The sequence below is a fragment of the Melanerpes formicivorus genome, unplaced genomic scaffold (assembly GCF_026170545.1).
Source record: "Melanerpes formicivorus ecotype bairdi unplaced genomic scaffold, bMelFor1.0.p_v2 SCAF_19, whole genome shotgun sequence".
Classification (NCBI taxonomy): Eukaryota; Metazoa; Chordata; class Aves; order Piciformes; family Picidae; genus Melanerpes; species Melanerpes formicivorus.
The window spans coordinates 8978195-8998207 of NW_027142371.1; the positions used below are offsets into that span (position 1 = coordinate 8978195).

General features: G+C 39.2%; 1 protein-coding gene across 1 annotated transcript; it reads left to right on the forward strand.

Annotated features, from left to right (window-relative positions):
* The first annotated feature begins 11348 nt into the window (after positions 1–11348).
* Positions 11349–19140, forward strand: CIMIP1 (ciliary microtubule inner protein 1). Its single transcript, XM_068150004.1, has 4 exons — positions 11349–11590; positions 13242–13323; positions 14139–14237; positions 16551–19140. The coding sequence occupies exons 1-4, from the start codon at positions 11529–11531 to the stop codon at positions 16704–16706; spliced, it is 399 nt and encodes a 132-aa protein (XP_068006105.1). The 5' UTR covers positions 11349–11528; the 3' UTR covers positions 16707–19140.
* Positions 19141–20013: the final 873 nt, after the last annotated feature.

Sequence of the window (20013 nt, forward strand, 5' to 3'; positions counted from 1 at the left end):
ATTTCTTCAGCATGTCAGATAGAAACCCTGTGCTAATTACATTAATGATAAGAGTTCTTCTTTGCGTATTTTTCTCTCTCAGCAGTAGTAAGATAAAACTGAAGTGAACCAAAAAAGTACAGTGCTATTGAAGTACTACTGGACAGTTCACAGCTGACCCCAGATTAATTTTATTTTACCACAACCTTTTGTTTAGAAGCAGAGTAAGGAGCTCTTCCATAGCCTAGTAAGTGCTTCTCTGCAGTGTTAGTGAAACCAGCTGGGTAACTTAGGTAAGTACCCATCTGGTCCCTGGACAATAGTGCCCTTAGAAGGACTATCTTAGAGATCTGCAGAAACAGGTAGAAGCAGAAGTGTGAGCCTGTAATTTAGTCCACTCCTATGCACTGCTGAAGTATGGCCTTCAGGATCTTTACACAGGCATATCATTGTTTTCAGGAGAAAGTCCAGGTGACAAAGGATCTAACTCTAAAGAGAAATTCAAATTAGGCCACTCATTCCAGAGAGTTAGAACAGTTAAGCATCAGCACACCTGCTTGAATGAACAGTACAAGAGACTAATTAGATTGCTAAATCTGAGAGAACCTTTGATAATTTTACCTTTTTTGTTTAGTTCTTGCAAACTGGAAAAAGCAACATTAAGTCATGTAAATTACAAAGGACAAAACACTAATGGCTATTGGTCTCCTTATTTAAATGGTGCTTATTTAGAACAATTAACAGAATCCTGAGATCACAGACAACGATGCCTGGGCAGAATGTCTGCTTCCACAACACACACACGAGGAATGCACAGTGAAAAGCTTAAAAGCCTAATGCAGTGAAGACAGAAAATATTAAACTTTTCAAATCCTCATTTCTTTAGCCTTTTCCTGACCCCAGTCTCCTATCACTTTTTTTTTTTCTCCTTAAAAGACATTATGTGTTAGGAGAGCAAAGCAGCCTGGGGAGGTGATATTTTACCATCGTCTGTGCCATTAATGCAGTTAAAAAATCCTCAGACTGGAAAAATCAGACAGATGCATCTTCCAGGTTCACATGTGCCAACTCCATCTGTTAAATCATTAAAACATAGGCTTGGCAGATTCTAGAGAAAAACACATTTGTTTTCACTATAAAGAGGAAGAGTAAACTTTTTTCTGTCCTTATAAATCCCCCCTCCCCCATAATTACTTTAATGGGAACGTCTGCAGGAGTGGGTACATTTAACACGGTACTGAAAGTGGTTTTCATTGAATTGGGATACATGTGTGTTAAATTATGTGTCATAGCCTGGGTTAGTCAAAGATCTATTAAACCAAAGTTTATAGCTACATTAAGATGCTTCATTGTTTGTCTTTTTATTGCATATATCCTGTTAAAGCACCAAGTTAAACACTCTCTTTCCTTATAGGAAAGAACCTGTTTAGGTTATGATTAAAGATGCAGTTTACATAAGAAACAAATCTGATCAAAGAAAGCTGCCAAATCTCAAATAAAGGAACTGATAACAATAAATCTTTTTCCAAATTTGTATTCAAAAAGCACCCCACCGTTTTTATATTCAGGATACATAAAACACCAAATCCTAACCTCAATCCAATACCAACATTCCATATTTTCCCAATATCAATACCCAATTTATGCTTTTTTTTTCCTGCTACAGTCACTGAACAAGCATTCACTAGGGCAACATTACCTATAGAGCATCTCTAAATATTGAGCCTTTTGAATACAACTAAGTATGTCTAGCTTCATCCTGTTTTCTAAGTATGACAGTGTAAATATTTTAAATCCCATGACCTCCCATAGCAACTACTGGGTAAAAATAAAATTAAAAAAGAAAAAAAAAAAAAAAGATAGAGAGGAAAAAGAAAAAAATTAGAAGGGAAAAATAAAAAGATTGCTGCTGAATGCATTTCTTTCTCTTTGTATTCTGCTGAGGAACAGAATTTCATTCTCCAGGCATGGCTTTGTATTCTATTGAGGAACTGAATTTCATTCTCCAGGCAGGGGCTTATCCTAAGAGCCTTCCAGACATTAATATTGAGACTATTTTGTGAAAAAAAGAAGCATCTTTCTCAGCACATGATTCTATAGATGATCACAGACCAGTCTACAGTTTTTATCAGCAGCAGAGAGCTAACAATAGCTGTTAAAATCACCCTCTGCTTTGCACAATGCAGAAACACGACAGCATTTTTTAGACATAGCTGGCAAGGAACTTCTCATTTCCTTGAGCAATGCAATAAATAAATCACCGTGCTTCTGGGGGACACATCTTCCCACAAGACAAAACTTTTTCAGACAGTAAGGTTTAAGAGTACATAACTAACAAGTTATTATTTCTGTGAACATGTCCTTAAGACCAGTATCCAGCCATATATTAAAAAGCAGTAGGATCCCTTCAAGCTTAGTAATAGAGAGATTCAGACATAGCTGTAGTGGTTAGAGGGGAAAACAGAAGATTTCAAGAAGCTGGCCATGCAGAGCTACTAAACTTGTGGCTAACTGTGGGGAAAACGATGTGAACATTTTCATCATGAGAAACTATTTTGCTTAGGCACTGAAAGGTGATTTTGTCTGTATCTTGGACCAAACAGTGCAAAAATGTAATGCCTTCTCAGCACAAGACATTAGTCTTGTCCCTGTGCTGTGAGGTCTTCACAGACACAAGACCCTTTTTTCAACAAATTTAAATACTATTTTGCCTCCAATGCTTTCTTTTGTGACTTTAAGTGGAGCCTGCTATACTCGATAGTCTTTCCCTATAGTAGTGCTAATGACTTACCTATTTTCCTTCCCAAGATTTAAACTGCTCAAACCATGCCCTGCTTAGAGACCAAATGAATAATTCAATAGGCTTATTAGGGGATAGACACTTCAGTTATCTTTATAAGTGTGTACTAAAATTTAAATTGTGAAATTTAAACATCATGTAATAAAAACCCCATTGGACCAAGAGAAGGGGTTAAGACACACTGAAACAAACCAAATACTTCACTTTCGGAAGCTACCTATACTCTGGCTCAGAATCTGATGGAGTAAAGATAGACAATGTAACAAAATCGTGAGTAAGCAATTCCTACTCCAGTATTGCACACAAGTTGATTCATTTGTTTCCATGGTCTCTTTTTAGCATTCAGAGGCCCTCTGGAGGATGAATTTCAAATTTAGCCAATGGATTACAACATTTTAATTCCATGAGATGAAATATCTCCTAATCACAGGAAGTTCCACAGAAAGCAATATACAGCCTTAAACGTTGTCTTAGGTCTTTGGTTTGCTGTCTGAAAGGTCAGCTCAAGGCCAAAAGGTTACTCAGTCCTACGTAAATCAAGCTGAACTCAGTCTCCTACAGGCACTCTGCCCAGCCGAAATGTTCCCTCATTAGGGACTGTAGAGGTTTAGACACTGAAGAGGACTATTTGAACTTTCTATATCAGCCTGAACTTGTACGAGTCTTTCTGTGGGTGAAGTAAAAATGTAGGGTAAGACTGGCTACCTAAATTCTATGATTCTATCAAATGTATAGGACTTTCAGTTACTATAAGTTAACCTAAATCTTCCTTTAAAAAATTGCACCTCTTAAGTCAGCATATGGAATTATGACATTCCCCAAAATCTAAACATGATAGATTGAGAAGTGTTTGCCAAGTGGCAGATGAGCATGCTTCACCACAAGAAATGGGCTTGGGATAAGACTACAGTCTAATGTCACTGCAGTGCCAAGACTTGACCCTTCTGGGTACAAATCTTTTCAGCCACACAAAAATCCATGCAAAAAGATAAAATACATACAAAAGCAAGTCTATCAACCGTTATAAAGTGAGGCCAAAGCAACATGTACCTTTACTGTCATTAACACACAAATCAATCTGCTATAGGAGTAAGCAAATTGTATTCCTTGTTCTCTAAAAAGGCAAAAGAATATTTTCTATGTCTACCTAGAACAAGTTTCTATTAATATTTATATGCATGTCAAAATTTTACAAGTTCAAACAAAAAATAAAAGTATTCACAGTTTGAAAAACACAGTGGTAGGACTATGTAATTTGCCTTTACCTTTGAATTAGATTGAGTGGGTTTTAACTTCCAGTAGCATATATTCCATTTTAATCCAGCAGTTGTTTGGAAATGTTACCTGACTTTTTTGTTGTTGTTTGTTACACTTCTGCAGCTACTTTATACTATCATATTATATTAACAGCCATTTTCCCTTTAGCATTCCTAAAGCACAGTAGAGAAATGAGCAGCTATTTTGCATCAAGATACCTGCTTTTGCAAAATACATTCTCATAAAGGATATTCCACTGCATATTCTTGAAGTTTCAAGAAACAATCATCTGCCATTTTGTATATCAAGGCTCATAAAATAGACTTCAGCCTTGAAACTGAGATTTCACTTTACATGTTACATAACTGCAACCTTCATTGCTGTCAGTAGTCCCCACATAATGACAGTGGGAGCTGCAGTTCTGACTGCAGACCCTTTTTTCACTCTCCTCCAAAAGACTTCTGAAAAGCCTGATGGGATTTATTCTAACCAGCTACCTTTGCACAGAATTGATGATGTATTCTGTACTTCACTGTCAATGACTACAAGCATTATTCTTGTATTTATGCAGTCCTAGAACAGTTCTTCAAACCTGGGAAGGCTGCAGAACCATTGTTCTGAGACATCAACACTTTGCTAATAGCCTCTTTCCTATTACCTACACACATGGCCAGGGTCTGTACAGGGAACTAGTTAACATCCTCTGCACTGATGAACTCTACTTCTTCACTTAACCACCTTGGTTAAGTGGAACAGAGACAGGTCCAATATTGAGCAACAGAATATTTACAGTGTATGTTCAACCTAATAACTTTTATAGCATCAGCTTAACTTCCCTGTCAGAGCTTTACTTGGGTAAGACTAATCAGGAAGAGTACAAAATGACTGAACCAAGTAGAAGAAACAAAACACAGGCATATGATGGAATACAAAACAGAGCAAGTACTTTAAAGTATTTTCCAACAAAAATCTGTTATTGTAGCTATGCAATTTCTTTCTAGCAAGTGTTTTAATGCACATGCCCAGAGAAAGCATAGGGAAATGTATCTAAGAGAGACAATAACTGCATGATGTTATGGCTGCAAATACAGAAATCTGAGCTAATAACAAATACTCTCTTAAATTAGAATACCATTAGATGCTGGCATCTATCACTGCCTACAATAACCCTCAAGGGAAGCAAAATTGCTTGGGACTAAAAACATTCACTTGTTTTAAAATTTACAGGAGGCTCAGAAAAGTTTCACATGCATTTTACCTCAGAAACAATGTGCTACTTATTCTTCACAACAACGATATTTTACATAGCATTCTGGGATCAAAATGTAATTTCAACAATAACATTTTCCAATGTTCTCAAAGGAAAAATTACCAGTTTCTTCCTTCTAAAAGGATTTAGATGGAATAACATCTGTGTTGAGATTATTGTGAATATGTTAAACTGACAGCAAGTCTCTAAGGGGCACTGCTCATTAATGTTCTGTGCATAAAATTAAAATTTGAAATATATTTTTCAATCCATTTTAAATCATTTAAGCAATTCTCATGCAAAGAAACTATTGTGCTGCAATAATATATTTGCAGAGTGGGATATGAAAGCTATTAAAATGTCCTAGACCCCCTGCCTTTCATGCAAAAGGAAAAAAAGGCAACTCTTTCTGATTTGAAACATGCATGTGTTGAAACAAAATACTTGCAAGGAGCATGAAGAGTTTGATTTTCAGTTTATACAGCATAACAAAATTCAAAATTAGGTCTTTTTCCTTCATCTTTAGCTCATATTGTGCTTAGGTACTCCAGAATTTATCAGGGGAGAATTCCAGTTGCACATTAGCATTTACAAGACATTTTTACACCAAGCAGGCTAGAATTGGTGGCTGTATTCCATGGTCTTGGAAACTGCAACAAGCCAACATTCTGCAAGTGGAGCTTGGGAGGCAATGCCTGCACTAATGAAGAATTTAAATGCAAACATATCCTCTAGTTTGAAAGTGACAAAGCCCTCACTGTCAGCAGCAGGAACAATTTGGAGGGCATGTATACCTATTGCAGCAGGTACAATACAAATACCTGTGCATCCATCAGGTGTAATGTAAAGATGCATCTCATGTAAATCCATATTTTGAACAAAACAACAGAAAACACACCACACACCAAAAAAATAAACCACCCCACACCACAACACCAAAGCAAAACCACCACAAAAACCACACCAACCAAAATCCAACAACAATGAATCTATAAAAAAAAAGGACAAACACCAAACCAAACCAAACAAAACAACCCACCACCACACAGGAATTATTGAATGGCATCTAAATTGAATTAGAATTGTTCATGCCTTTCAAGCACAGAAATCTGCATAAAGCTGTAGCTGTAACTGCCATTTATGGAGAGCAAAGAAAGCATAGCAATGTTGGGAAAACAGACATACCACTCACTGTTCCAAAGTCACGGGATGATTACAGCCACAAGAAGATGACAGTTCTAAATTTTGCTACAACACATTCTAACCAGGCCACTGGCTTCCTTTCCTAAATGGAAATTCACTAACTCCAATTAACATATTCTTGATGTGATAGACTTTAGCAGGTTTTTTTGGAATGAAGCCAGAGTCTATAGTGTCAATGAGAATGTGTATTTAAATCACAGCAATCATAACAAAGCAGTCTACCACTCAGGCTGCCGACATCTGAAATATTAGTTAGAAACATTAACAAAAGACACAGAAGTCATGTTTGCAGTTTCCTCTATTAGGCTTCCACACTTAATATTGCATGTGAGCATAGAGCAGTAAGCACAGAACTGTCAGTGCTAATTAATATTTTTTGGTACACATTTTCAATGCAATTGAAAGAGCCCAAGCACAGATACACAAGCAGATATATAAACATATCAGCAACAGCTTCATTTTCCAAGGTTCTGACATATCTTTCAGTGTAGCTGAAAGAAAAAATAAAGCTGCTTTCAAGTTTTCAGATGTGAAGATGACAGGGCTTTGAATGTGAAATGCAGACCTTCGGGAACAAAACCAGAGGACGTGGACTGGTAGACACCAGTTTCCTTAGGGACTCAAGCATTCTCCCCTCCCTCACTGCTACTATCTCCTATCGGCACAAAGCATTTGTTCTACTTTTCCAGCCATTGAACAGCCTAGTTGAAGCACTGACACTTGCTTCTACACAGCTGCCAGACATCCAGCCAAAGCTGTAGCACAGCAGAAATCTTTGCAACTCATTGGTCACATACTAGTTAGCAACAGAGCTCTGGGACAACTCCCCAAATCACTGGCAAGTTCTATTCATAGCACATGGGTTACACTGCACTGTCAGAACTTCACAGATAGAAATCAGTACTTATAAACATCTACCCCAGCAGAACATTGTACAATGGAAGTTTCAAGGCCCACTTACCATGGCATGGCTATGGCAGTTACTCCAGTTGATAGTAAAGCTCATCATTAGAACATGGGATGAGAAAAGAGTTGGGTGAAGAGGCTCCCAAGCACTTTTATGCTGCTACACACCCAGGTCTACCAAAATCTGAGACAGTCCATACATGGCTAAGACCTCCTCCAAGCTTTTCAGGGACTGTCCTGCCAAACCACACTATTGTGGGGGGCAGTGCCCCAAGCCAGCTCTGCCTGCACTTACCTTGCACATATGTAAAGCAGTAAAGTAGCAGTAGGGTTTTTTTACATCACCCTATAATTCTCAGGACCTTCACCTGTCTTTTTTTTGGGAGGGTAAATGTTCAACCTCAATAATGCAGAGCTAATTTTGAAGCTTTATATCTAACAGTGATTCTGTGATGAATAGTATAAAATAATTTTTTATGCCATAAGAACTGGAAAATATAAAAAACATTCAAAATAGCATTTACAATAAAAATTAAGCCTTGTCTTTAATATTTCTGCACATTCCCTGACTAAAGGCAGAAGTCTCTAACGGCAAGAACATTAAGTGCAGTAAAACCTTCATAGCTGATAACAGTGATGGAATTAGAGTCTGGTCTGGCCTGTGACTGAAGCTTATAGAATAGCTGGCTTAGAGTACTGTAAAACAAAGTATTTTATCCTGCATCTTTAGCACTTGAGCACAAGTGCCATCTAGAATCAGATCTTAGCATATTCAATAGGTGCAGAGATGCTCATAAACACCACTTACAATTAGAGTCAAGAAAGAGAAAAGATTTGTCATTTTCAAATAATTCCAAAGATTATCATACAGAAAGCTACTGCTTGATAATTTGGACACTCTTCCCCATAAATAAGCAATATAAAATCCTTAACATTTTCCCATCAGGGCAGACACATGACATTCCAGAAATCAAACATTAGATCCTGAAGTCTATGAATGACATTAACAAAGTCATCACTGCATTATACAAAGTCCTGCAGTAGTAGAGGTTTAAAATATCCACCTACACTGAGTTGTCCACTTCAGCTCACACATCACCTTTTCCTGTCTCCATTCTGTCTGCTGCCTTGATTGCAGAAGCACAACTGCTTGTGGAGCTATTCTGTGAAACAGATTAAAAACAGTGATCTTTCTCTTTCAGCAGTTTAAAGTCACTTTGGTTCCCTGACCTATTTCATAGAGCAGTACTACTTGTATTTGCATCAACACAACATCCCAAGGCTTTAGTTTTGTAAAAACTCAAACCTAGCATAGTTATCCAGCATTGCCCTCCTCCAAGCCCTCACGCTTCTTATCATAATGTGCTGGTGGAGGCATTTGTACAGCTACACAGAAAACTTTGGGTTAAAGCATCTTGTTTTCCACTTGATTACTTTTAATCCATACCAGTACCCCAGCCTGCATCAGAACACAACATTACAAGTACTTCCGTCAGGCGGAAGAAGTGAGTACAGGGCCTGTAAAAAACCAAGGACTGAAATTACTTCCCCAGTGGCAGTGTGATGCCTTCTGGAGGTGAAGGGATATCTGAAACTCAAGACACTAAGCTGCAGCTCCAGAGCTATATACAGGTTGTGAGCTCTCAATAAACAGCCACTTGAGCAACAGCAGAACTACTGAGTACCTGAATAATTCCAAATCAGAAGAGGAGAGCAAGCTCTATGATAGCATTTGGCATTTATGACCAAACCCAGGTTAGAATTCACCCATTTTAGAAGATCTGAATGTTGCTTGGAAACACCACGCATTGAGACTTGATGCTATTTAAACATGTATCTTGGGTGAAATAGTATCTACTTCAACATGCCATGTGATGACAACTGCTGTTGCACATAGCTACAAGACCCCCACTTTCAGCAAATGGACCTGTATCTCTACATCATTCAGTATAATTATTAGCTCGTTAAAATTCTCTTTCACCTCTTCTCTTGTAGTGCAATTCTGTGCTGTGCTCATAAGAACGTAAGAAGACCTAAAACTAGTTAGTCATTTACTGTGTTCCCTCATCTGAAAAATAATTCAGTTAAATAATACAAAACCCTCTGAACATGATTTTCACAACGTTAGTATAAAGTTTCATTCTCTCCTGACAAATGCGACCGCAGTTTAAATCCTGACACATAGCAAATGCTGAATTTGATTGCTTTCATTAACAGATTACTCTTTTCACAGAAAGCATCAAGGCTGTAATAAGAGGGCTCCTGAGATAAATGTGACTAAGCAGCAGGAGTTAATTAAGTAGGACAATGAGTAAGCATTTGTGTGTGTGATAGGCGACTCAGCTGATTTAATTGCTAGTCTAATTATCAATTACAGAATCAAGAAATGGCATCTAAGTGAAATACTCTATTTGCTGATAGTTCAATGATTTTTAAGGGCCCAGAAGAGCAGTATAATTGCTATTTTAGGACTGCAGAAGGAGGGTTGGTTTTTTTTTTCCCTTCTCTTACTCAAATAGAGGTTCTCAGTACTAAAATTACTAATAAATGTATATGCAGTCTTCTCACATGCAAATATTTAAGGCCTTTAGATCCTTTGCCCTGTTAAAAAGAAATAATAAAAAGCCAGCAATTAGGTATTCAAACACACTACCTATAAACCATTCAGCTTAGGTCAAAACCTTTGTGCATTTATTTTATAATAAGAATAATGACTGCCCAATAGTGTGGAAAAGTTGCAATAACTATTTACAGTGTGTTTGCACAAGCCAGTTTCCAGACAAGGAGAAAGAGGTCAGGGAACTATTTAAACCCATAAGGGCAGAGAGCCAGTTGGCTACATTAATTGTGGCAACGTTTTACAAAGCAACTGCAAGAAAATAAAGTTAAGAGGAAAAAAAAAAAAAAAAAAAAGAAATGATGGAGAGCCAAAAATATTAATTTATAGGAACACAGTGAACTTTTTACAAGCTATAAATATGGTTTTGGGTTCCCATATGTGAGCCATAAAGTATGTTGAGGTCTTTCTCGGACAACATCTAGCGGGGGGGGGGGAAAAAGTGGTCAGAAAGACACTGTATGTCAAGACCAATGTTATTTCCCAATGCAATTACCAAAGGAACATCTTGGTGTACATTGATAAGACCTAGGAACTGGATGGCAGGTTATAAAAACTAGGCAAGAGAAGCAAACACCCATCACAGCACACAGGATCTGAGCTTTGAACACAGTAACAAGCTAATCCTTGCCAGAATAAAAACCAAACAAACAGCATCCTTCATTTTCACATCCACAGTATCATATCACAGTATCACTTAGGTTGGAAAGGACCTCGAGGATCATCGAGTCCAACCTATCAACACAGACCCCATGACTAGACCATGGCACCAAGTGCCACGTCCAATCTCCCCTTGAAGGCCTCCAGGGTTGATGACTCAACCACCTCCCTGGGCAGCCCATTCCAATGATGAACGACTCGCTCGGTGAAGAACTTCCTCCTCACCTCGAGTCTAAACCTCCCCTGGTGCAGCTTGAGACTGTGTCCCCTTGTTCTGGTGCTGGTTGCCTGGGAGAAGAGGCCAACCCCTTCCTGGCTACAATGGAAGATACTGTCAGTTTCTGGCTGCTGAACAATTTCCTTGTCCAGGTTTGAATTAGACTCTTAACAAGTCAGTATCCAAAAAGGCCTCCAACTATTTGTTTTCTGCTAAGGGGAGTCTGGTTAATTAATCAGCTATAGTTTAACCAAGACCTCGTCCTCTGAAATACGCAATTCCCCAGGCAAGGTAGCAGCTTTTCATCAGCTTAACCCAAACATGCTTTCCTACTGAGTAACATTTTAAAAACACAAACACGCCCCAAAATTGCAACATCAAGAGCAATTCCCTTGGTTTCCTGAGGGAGCTAAAGACCCAGCGTGAGCACTTTCCGTGTCGCACCTGACGGACACTTTCACGGTGTCACCTCAGCAGGGTCACTGGCTACGGGGGAGGAGCCACAAGACGAGGAAGCGAAGGGGATCCACCGCCTCAGGTTGCACCCGAGGCTGCGCCCGCCCTTCCCGCCATTTTGTAACCGCCGCCGTCGCCACGCAACGCCCCAGCCACCAGCCCCGGCCTGGCCCTGCGGCGGGACATGGCACAGCAGCGCACCAGCCTGGCTCAGTCCTGCAACTTCGTGGCACGGGACAACTGCTGGTAACGACCCCCCTGTTGCTGCTCTCTGGCCGGCTGCCTTCTCCAGCCTGCCCAAGGCAGCCTCCCCGGCAGCTCCACACCCGTTTGCTCCTGGATTCACAGAATGGTTTAAGTTAGAAGGGACCTTGAAGGTCCAACCCTTCTGCCATGGGCAGGGACACTTTCTGCTAGTCCAGCTTGCTCAAGGTCTTAACTGACCTGGCATTGAACACCTTCAGGGAGGGAGCATTCACCTCACCACTCTTGCTATAAAGAATTTCTTCTTAATATCCAGTCTAAGTCTATCCTCTCCAAGCTTAAATCCATTCCCTCTCATCCTGTCACTACAAGCCCTTGTCAAAAGCCCCATCCCAGCTTTCTTGTAGGCTGCCTCCAGGTACTGGAAGGCCTGTACAAGGTCTCCCTAGAGCTGAACAGCCCCAGCTCTCTCAGCCTGTTTACCCTAGGGGAGGTGCTCCAGTGCTCTGATCATCTTTGTGGCTCTCCTCCAGACCTCTTCCAGCAGCTCCATGTCCCTCTTCTGCTGGGGGCCTCAGAAACGGGCACAGTACTCCAGGTGCAGTCTGCTGAGAGCAGAGTAGAACCATCTCTCTCATCTTGCTGGTCACACTTCCTTTGATACAGCCCAAGACACAGATGCCTTCCAGGCTGCCAGCGCCCACTGCCAGCTCATAGGGAGTTTTTCATCAACTGACACCCCCAAAGCCTTTTCCTCAAAACTGCTCTCAAGCCACTGCTCACCCAGCCTGTATTTGTGCATGGGATAGCCCTGACTCAGGGGTAGTATGTTTCACTTCGCCTTGTTGAACTTTATGAGCTTGGTATGGGCCTACCTCACAAGCCCGTTCAAATCCTTCTGGATGGTGTCCCTTCCCTCCAGCTCATCAACCAGACAGCACAGCTTGGTGTCATCTACAAACTTGAAAAGGGTGCACTCAATCCTGCCGTCTGTTTCTCTGACATTCACTTCCCTTGTGTTTGCAAAGCACAGGTGCTCATTCAGAAGCTGCCATCTGCAGAGAGCTTGAGGTTTTTAGTAGCCTCAGGAAGCCAATTAGTGAGTGCCACACCCAAAGCTTCCAGTGCTGTCCATCTGCCCCAGTGTTTCCCTCGATCTTCCTGGAGGGAAGTGGGGCTGGGACAGAACAGGGGACAAAAGCTCATTTCTTCAGTCAATAGTAAATAAAAGGGCTGCAAAAAATGATTGTTTTGGGCTCTGAGCAACTTTATCTAGTTGCAGATGTCCCTGCTCATTACAGTGGGGTTGGACTAGATGACCTTGACAGGTACCTTCCAAACCATTCTTTGATTCCATGAACAAACAGATGAAAGGACATTGGAGCTTGCTTTTCAACTTTATATATATTTTTAAAAAAAGGTGTCAGCAAGTTTGACATCCTCCAACTCCTAACATAAACATAATTTGCAAGGACATGCATTCACACTTGCTTTTCCATTTCCAACCTATGAAAATATATTCCCATTACCTCCCAGTCAGACAATTGTTAACTCATACCTAAACTGATTGTTTTGAGGTAAAGGTCTAAAGATTCATGCTGAAGTTTTGTGCTTTGTGACGTTAGTAGTTTGGTTTATGTTGTTTTGTTTTGAATGAAAGCTTTACTCTTAAACATGTCTCTGTTTGTTTCAGGAAACGATACATTGAAAGTGAACTAGAAGCTGCAAAAAGATGGTCTCACAAATGGGGATTCTTGATGACACCTCTTGAGGAGGTAAAATAGAATGGTACATAAACAGCACATGAAATGTACACAAATTTATCTGGGCACAAAATTATGAGTGTACAGAAGACTAGAAGAGTACTGACTATGCTTTACTAAGCTAGGTTCTGGGTAACAAATGCACTACTATTAAGATGGGTTTAAAGTTTCAGTTTTCCTCTGAATACAATCCAACAAGTGGTGATTTCATATGCAATGCATATTCTGATATATTTCTCTTGAGAATTATGACTCCCAGTAGTGTTAACAAGTAGTAGATGCACACTGACAGGAAAATATTTCCCCTTTGTCTATCCATATGGTAGTTTAAAAATCTGGGGGAAAAGGTTCTAGCTAATTAAATTTTCAGTGGGGGAATTTACAACAGATGAAAATATTTGCAGTGATGCCTACTCTCATTGATATTTAGATATTAAAATACATTAGCACATAATGTTACATTTGGAATCTCAGTGTTTTGTTGCTGAAGAACTGGATTGATGCTGCCCCTGAATAGTTTACAAATGTATTTTCTGTGGTTCTAGAAGTATTTAATTTCTTTTAGGGTGTTTGGAAAATTCCTGTAGGCATCCAAGTTACCACCTTTAAAAATGTTGGTCCTTTAGGCTTCAGCATCCATCCTTGATAGGTATGGTCTGGCATGCACACCACAGTAATTTCCAAAGCAGTGTGATAAGTAGTCCTGTTTTAGATGGAAAGGACAGGGAATTGGGATGCAATAAGGAGGGGAATGGTGGAGATCTCAGATATTACAGCATGTTCCAAAAGATAGAGTCAAATTTTTAATATTGATGTTTTGCTTTTAGTTGATTGGAGATGAAAAGAAAGGAAATGCAAAACCCAAGATAGAGCTTCCAGAACATCTGCAGGTTCGACCTGTGACACCTGTGGAAAAATACATTAAGGTTAGAAAATTAGATTCTCAAGTTGCAATGCAACAATATCTGTCTCAAGGAACCACACAAGCCCTAAAAATCAGTTGTCTAGCAAAGGTGGGCCTTTAACTAAAGGTCAAAGTAAATTGTGTTTGCAATCTGAGCAATGCTTCAACTGGATTCAAGACAAGGAATTGCCCTTTGGATATGGTTGTTAGTTCACAGAGCTTTCACTGTACATAATCATCTTTCTGTAAAACACCTCCCTCATGCACCCCTCTGTGACATCTTAGTAACAGAAGAGTCAGCTCTGTAGCTTGGTACAGCAGAGTGCTCACAAAGCCATTAATGATTGCTGACCAATCATTGCTCAGATAGATATATATACCTGTCTCACTTCAAGGTTTATCACAACCTTAACTCTCCCTTAAGATGCTGTCATTTTTTAAGCTGTATTTCGGAGTCATCTTTTTGGCACAGACAATGTCACTGTCCTCTTCAGTGGCACAAATTATTAACAGTTCTAATGAGCCAATTTATATTATATGATTTATACTCATCTATTCAGAGTCTACAAGTTGTCAAACAGCTGGAAAGGAGAGTGGAATGTGGATGGTGACTTGATTTATATATACACAGTGTCAGAATCACCAGTGAACAGGACACAGGCAGCTAAATCAGTGACATTGGGAGAGGAACATAGGCATAAAAGGCAAAACAACATGCCAACAAAAAGGAAGGTTAGTTCACTTAGAGAAGATTAAGGAAACAAAAGAGATTGAAAATTCTTACTTGCTGAACTAGCTTTCATTCAAAGGATTCCAAGGGTGGGGAGATAAAGAGAGGAAGTAGTAAAAGCTTTTACTGAGATTAAATTGAAACAAAAATTAAGAGCTAGTGCAGATTGTGGCAGAGAAGTGAAATGGCAGCGTTTCTGCGAGTCTGCTTGTTCTTCAGTTTTGTCTCAAGCCTCCAATTTCAGTCAAGTTCATCTCTGCTTCAGCACAGCCAGGGTGTATGTATGTTAACAAATCAGGCAGTTATCTGCTGCTAAAGCAGTATGCATAGCCTGCTGCATACTGAAACAAGGATCACAGTTTCAATTTCACTTCAGAATCTTTATTTGCTAAGGGAGATAAGGGTTAGCTGTGACTTAGGTCACCCTTTACATATCTAGAATAAAGTGTCTGTCCTTATTCAGAGCTATGCATCTTTTTGCACATTTACCTTCATGTAACAGTCATCTGTTCTTCTTTCTAGGTTAGATTAATAATTGCTTCTTCATAGCCCCTTCCCCCAGATCATAAGTGGGACACAATTCCTTCATTATCCTGCTCAGTGGGTGGCACTTTTGGCCATAAAAATTATCTTTGGAGAGGAACTGCTCCACCTAAATATGATAAACATTTTCTAATCTTGGCAAAAGAACAAAGTGAAGCAACTCTGGCAAGAGAACTGAAACATTGTTCTCTTGCTGTGTATTTCTCTGCTAAGTCCCCAGATGCTAAAATGATATAACATGCCCAACTAAGATGATTCAGCCAAAGTAAGCACAGCAGTCAGTGAACAGAGACTGTTGGCTTTTGTTTTGTTTCCTCTTTGGCTAGATTAGTTTCAGATTAACTTGATGCTTACCCATCTTTTAAAGCAGAAAGAAGGTGGAACTAGTAAGTAGTTCTCAATTCAAAAGCCAGCTCAGTCAGTAATATCTTTAGCATTTGGCCACAAAATTATTATACTGTAGCTGCATGGCTACCAAATACATTACAGCCAGCATAAAATGTGATTTCTACTCTTCAGAGCAGTTAACTAGTTTTAAAGATTATTATTCAATAAGGAAAAAAGCTAAAGCCAAAGACAAAATCCCTCCCTTAATGTAAAGCCCTCAGAAAGCAAAATTCTGTGTGCTAAATCACAGTACTAACCAGCAAGGTTGCTGTTTTCTGTTACACGTATCAGTGTAGGCACTAAAAGACTTCAGTTTAGTTTTTTAGTAGGGTGGTAGAAAGTTAGTTATTTCATTGGAATTTGGCCACTTCTCTTTCCCTGTGCTTTGCTATAGAATGGGACTTAAATAATTCTAATGACTTTTTAAATTGTAAACTAGCCTGTATTATAAGTCAAACTTGTGTGCAACTGGGCTATCTGTTGAAGTTCTTATTTCCTTCCACTAATGGCAGTGTGTGTTCAGGTCATTAATTCAGCAGACTGCATTTAAAACCACTGTTTTTTTAAAAGTTCTCATTTCCATCCACATTACAGCACAAAAGCAAATCTTGCATGACAGAAATTACAATCAAAACCCTTTTAATCGTTGAATTCTACATGTTACTTCTATTCTAGGTGTTTCCATCTCCTCCAGTACCTAAGACTACCCAAGGTTTTATTGGCTGGAGATCAACTGTTCCAGAGTTGGCCCTTGAGCGTGGATTTCAAATCCAGAGCTGCAAAGGTGCCTTTTCTAAGGATCTGAAGTGGCCATCTGAGCCCTCTGACTGACAGTAAGAGGTAACAAGCACAGAGATCCATTCCCATCCCTAAGTTAACATTCTGCAGCAGACTGTTGGACTATTAAACATTTATGCTTTAAATAACATTTGTGTCACCGTGTGGGTTTCAGGCTGGATGTCTTAACCAGAGTGTACAGTCATTTTGGTGAAGCATTAACATTTCTGTGTAGCCTTTTAATTGTTGCTGATTTTTTGAAACCCACAGCATCCAAGCTGTTAACACTACTTCAGATGTGCTTAAAAGTACCAATGAATAAATTCATATAAAGATCAGAGGGCAGGTACTACTTTTATCAGCATTGGTAGGACTATGATGGTTGAATAATGCTTGAAAGTCTTTCTAAAACATATTTTGTAATGACAAAGCACGTTTTTGTAATTGTTTCCCCATGAAAGCCTCCATTCAAACTCAGTTTCACAGCAGCTTTTTCAGACATAAATACAGACTGCCATATTCCTGACAATGGCACCCCACTGCTCATTCCCAATTCATAACTTACCAGAATTGGAATCTGTGTTTAGAATTAGTTTTCAGTCAGCACACTGAACTGGCCCACTACTGAGTTGCTCGAGTGCCTGTGCTAGCACAAAAGCATCTCTTGTACAAAAAGAGAGTGAGAAGAGGCAGAGAAGTCTAGCAGGCATCAATTAAATTGGTTCAAGCTGCATGGAACTGCATCTTTACATTTGGGAAAAAAAGCTTTCTCATTAAAAAACAAGCCACAAAACCAAACAAAAAACGCCTGCAGAAAAAAATAGTTATCAGGCTTCATCATAGTGTGTCCACTTCAGCTGCAAAAAAACCCAGGTACATCCTAAGTATGGTTAAGGCCTAACTCTTAAATACATTAATTTGTGTGTTGTGTGCACTTTATGGGCAGCTTGGGTAGTTCCACACACACGTAAGCAGCTCCCAGTGCTGCTGGGGCACAAAGTCACTTTCAAAAATCAATTTTGGTATCAAACCAGGGTTGTTTTTTTCTAGTTGACCAGAATGCAAATATGTTTATATTGCTTCAGTTTTGTTTATATCAATATTTATACCAACCAGGACCAGTGAAAGGCTCAGAAACACTAGGGGATGGAACTGGGAGTTACTGGTGTGACGACTTCAGTGCTATGGAGTGCAGTCTTACACTTCATTACCTACCTGAACATCTGACAGGACCTTTAGAATCTCAGAAGGACGCTCATTTACTTGTGGCAACTCTCTGCAGGCTGTAGTTCTAATTGGATATCATGTGTAATCTAGAAGATTGTTTAAACAAATAACAGCCTCCAAGAAAGCAAGAGAAGCAGCTCCTTACAACTCCTTAAAGAGGAAAGACTATAATCCTGCTGCAAGATCTCCTTTGTATTCTGAGGCTATCAACTTCTTGAGTCAGCACTAAATTCTTGGCTTTCATAGCAGTAGGTCAGCAGCTAGTGTTTGTTCCTTCTTTCTTCCCAAGAAATGACTCACAATGATCAACATCCCACTTTTTTTTTTTACCTCCAGTTCCAAATGCCCACAAAATAATAATATTTTATGGTTTTTCCATATTCTTTACAAATAATGGAGAAGTGACTCATATCCTTTGGAAAGATTACCCAAGAGTGAGAATACATAGCAGAAATAACTTCAGACCCATCACTTAAAAACCCAGAATAAAGAACAACTTGGAATCAGGCTCTGGGAATTTAAGCTAAACTGCAGTTTTGCCACTAACTGTAACATGTGTAAGCTCTTCTTTGAGCAAGCAAGATAGTTGTAAGAACAACATTTTAAATCAGAGTGCTTTGTCATTGCTACAGTGGTATCTCTATTTTAATCACATGGTTCTTCTATAGATCCTCTCATTCTTGTCTGATCTTTATTAAGAGGTATAGTATTGATTAAAATGTAATTTACTAGCAACAAAATGACATTAATTTCAGGCCAAGTGCAAGAGAAGCTTTAGGATGAGCTTTACAATAAATATTCTATTAAAGACTCAAAGTAGATGTTTGCATGAGGTAAAATCCAAATCCCCCCTGAGTCATGGTCTGATTCTGAAAACCAAAACAAATTCTTTGTCCAGCATCTACAGTTGGACATTGCTGAATCTTATTCCCCATGTCTGAATCTTAACTTGGCACTAACAGTAAGGAGGTTTTATTATTTCCATCATTTAAGGTATCTTTACTCCATAGAGCCTATTTTGGGGTGTCTAAGCAACACTGGGTAAAACTGGAGTTCATTCCCCTAGTATAAGTCTGTCAGTTGTTAACCCATCCATGTGTTTGGGGGTTTAGTGTTTGAGAATAAGTGAAACTATAAACCTGACTGTTTCTCTTCATAATACTTATAGTTTGCCTCTTTCTACCTGATAATATCATGTAGAGGTGGTGGATTTGCATCTGACAAAGGACTGCTCCAGTCAACTGCCCCAACTGCGACTCTAAAAGGCTGATACAGAATTATTAAATTGCCTTTTAATGTTTCAAACCTGGCATTTAATTTGCAGAAATTAACCTATTTATTGGAGCCAATTTGGACACATAAATGTCACTGCATGCTGTGAAATATCACACCATCTCCAAGGTCAGGACAGTGTTAGTAAACTCAGTGCAGACACTGGGGAAATGCTTCAATAGAAAATTAAATTGCTTCCAAAATGCTGCAAAAGTCAAGACAATTTTAATTCTCTATCAAATCTTAGGCCTCTGCTTGCATGCAAATCAGAGCAGAGTGGGATGTTTCTAGGCATATATAAAGTGTTATGCAGTTTGCTTTTCACCAAAACCAAAATGCAAGTGTATTTAGATGCCGTCTGTGCTTCAACCTGAATTTCATTTGATGTAGCCTTCCACAGAGCTTTAGATGCTCTAAGGTTCCAGTTGGCAAACTGGCAGGAAACTGAAGCTTGTCTTCTGGCTGATGTTTCCAGATGAGCTAGTTCTTTGGTAGCAGGTTCCTTTTAAAGAGGAACTATGGATGATGCTTCCAGAATTGCATATGCAACAATTTTACTGTATTTGACACATGGCAAGACATTGAAAAGGGGTCAGCCATACATCTGTCACTGTAGGTGTGTGCTGAAATAATAGTAGAGGCTTCAATAACAGCTGTATTTAAGTTGAAAAACTATGGAATCAGAATTGCCATTCTCACAAGCACTTGCTTTATAAACAACAACATTGGGTGACAAAAACCTGGTGTGTTTTCCTTCACAATGTGTTCTTTTCTGTGCTGTTAAAACTGGCATAGAACTGGCACTTTATAATTTCACTAATACATGATATTTTGCTGGGAGTGCAGTGGTGAAAGTTTACTT

What these genes read in the sequence shown, in the direction of transcription:
- CIMIP1 (XM_068150004.1), top strand. Translation starts at nt 11,529, where the DNA reads ATGGCACAGCAGCGCACCAGCCTGGCTCAGTCCTGCAACTTCGTGGCA. An exon ending in TGATGACACCTCTTGAGGAG is followed by an intron (nt 13,324 to 14,138) that starts GTAAAATAGAAT and finishes TTTTGCTTTTAG; the next exon opens with TTGATTGGAGATGAAAAGAA. An exon ending in CTGTGGAAAAATACATTAAG is followed by an intron (nt 14,238 to 16,550) that starts GTTAGAAAATTA and finishes CTTCTATTCTAG; the next exon opens with GTGTTTCCATCTCCTCCAGT.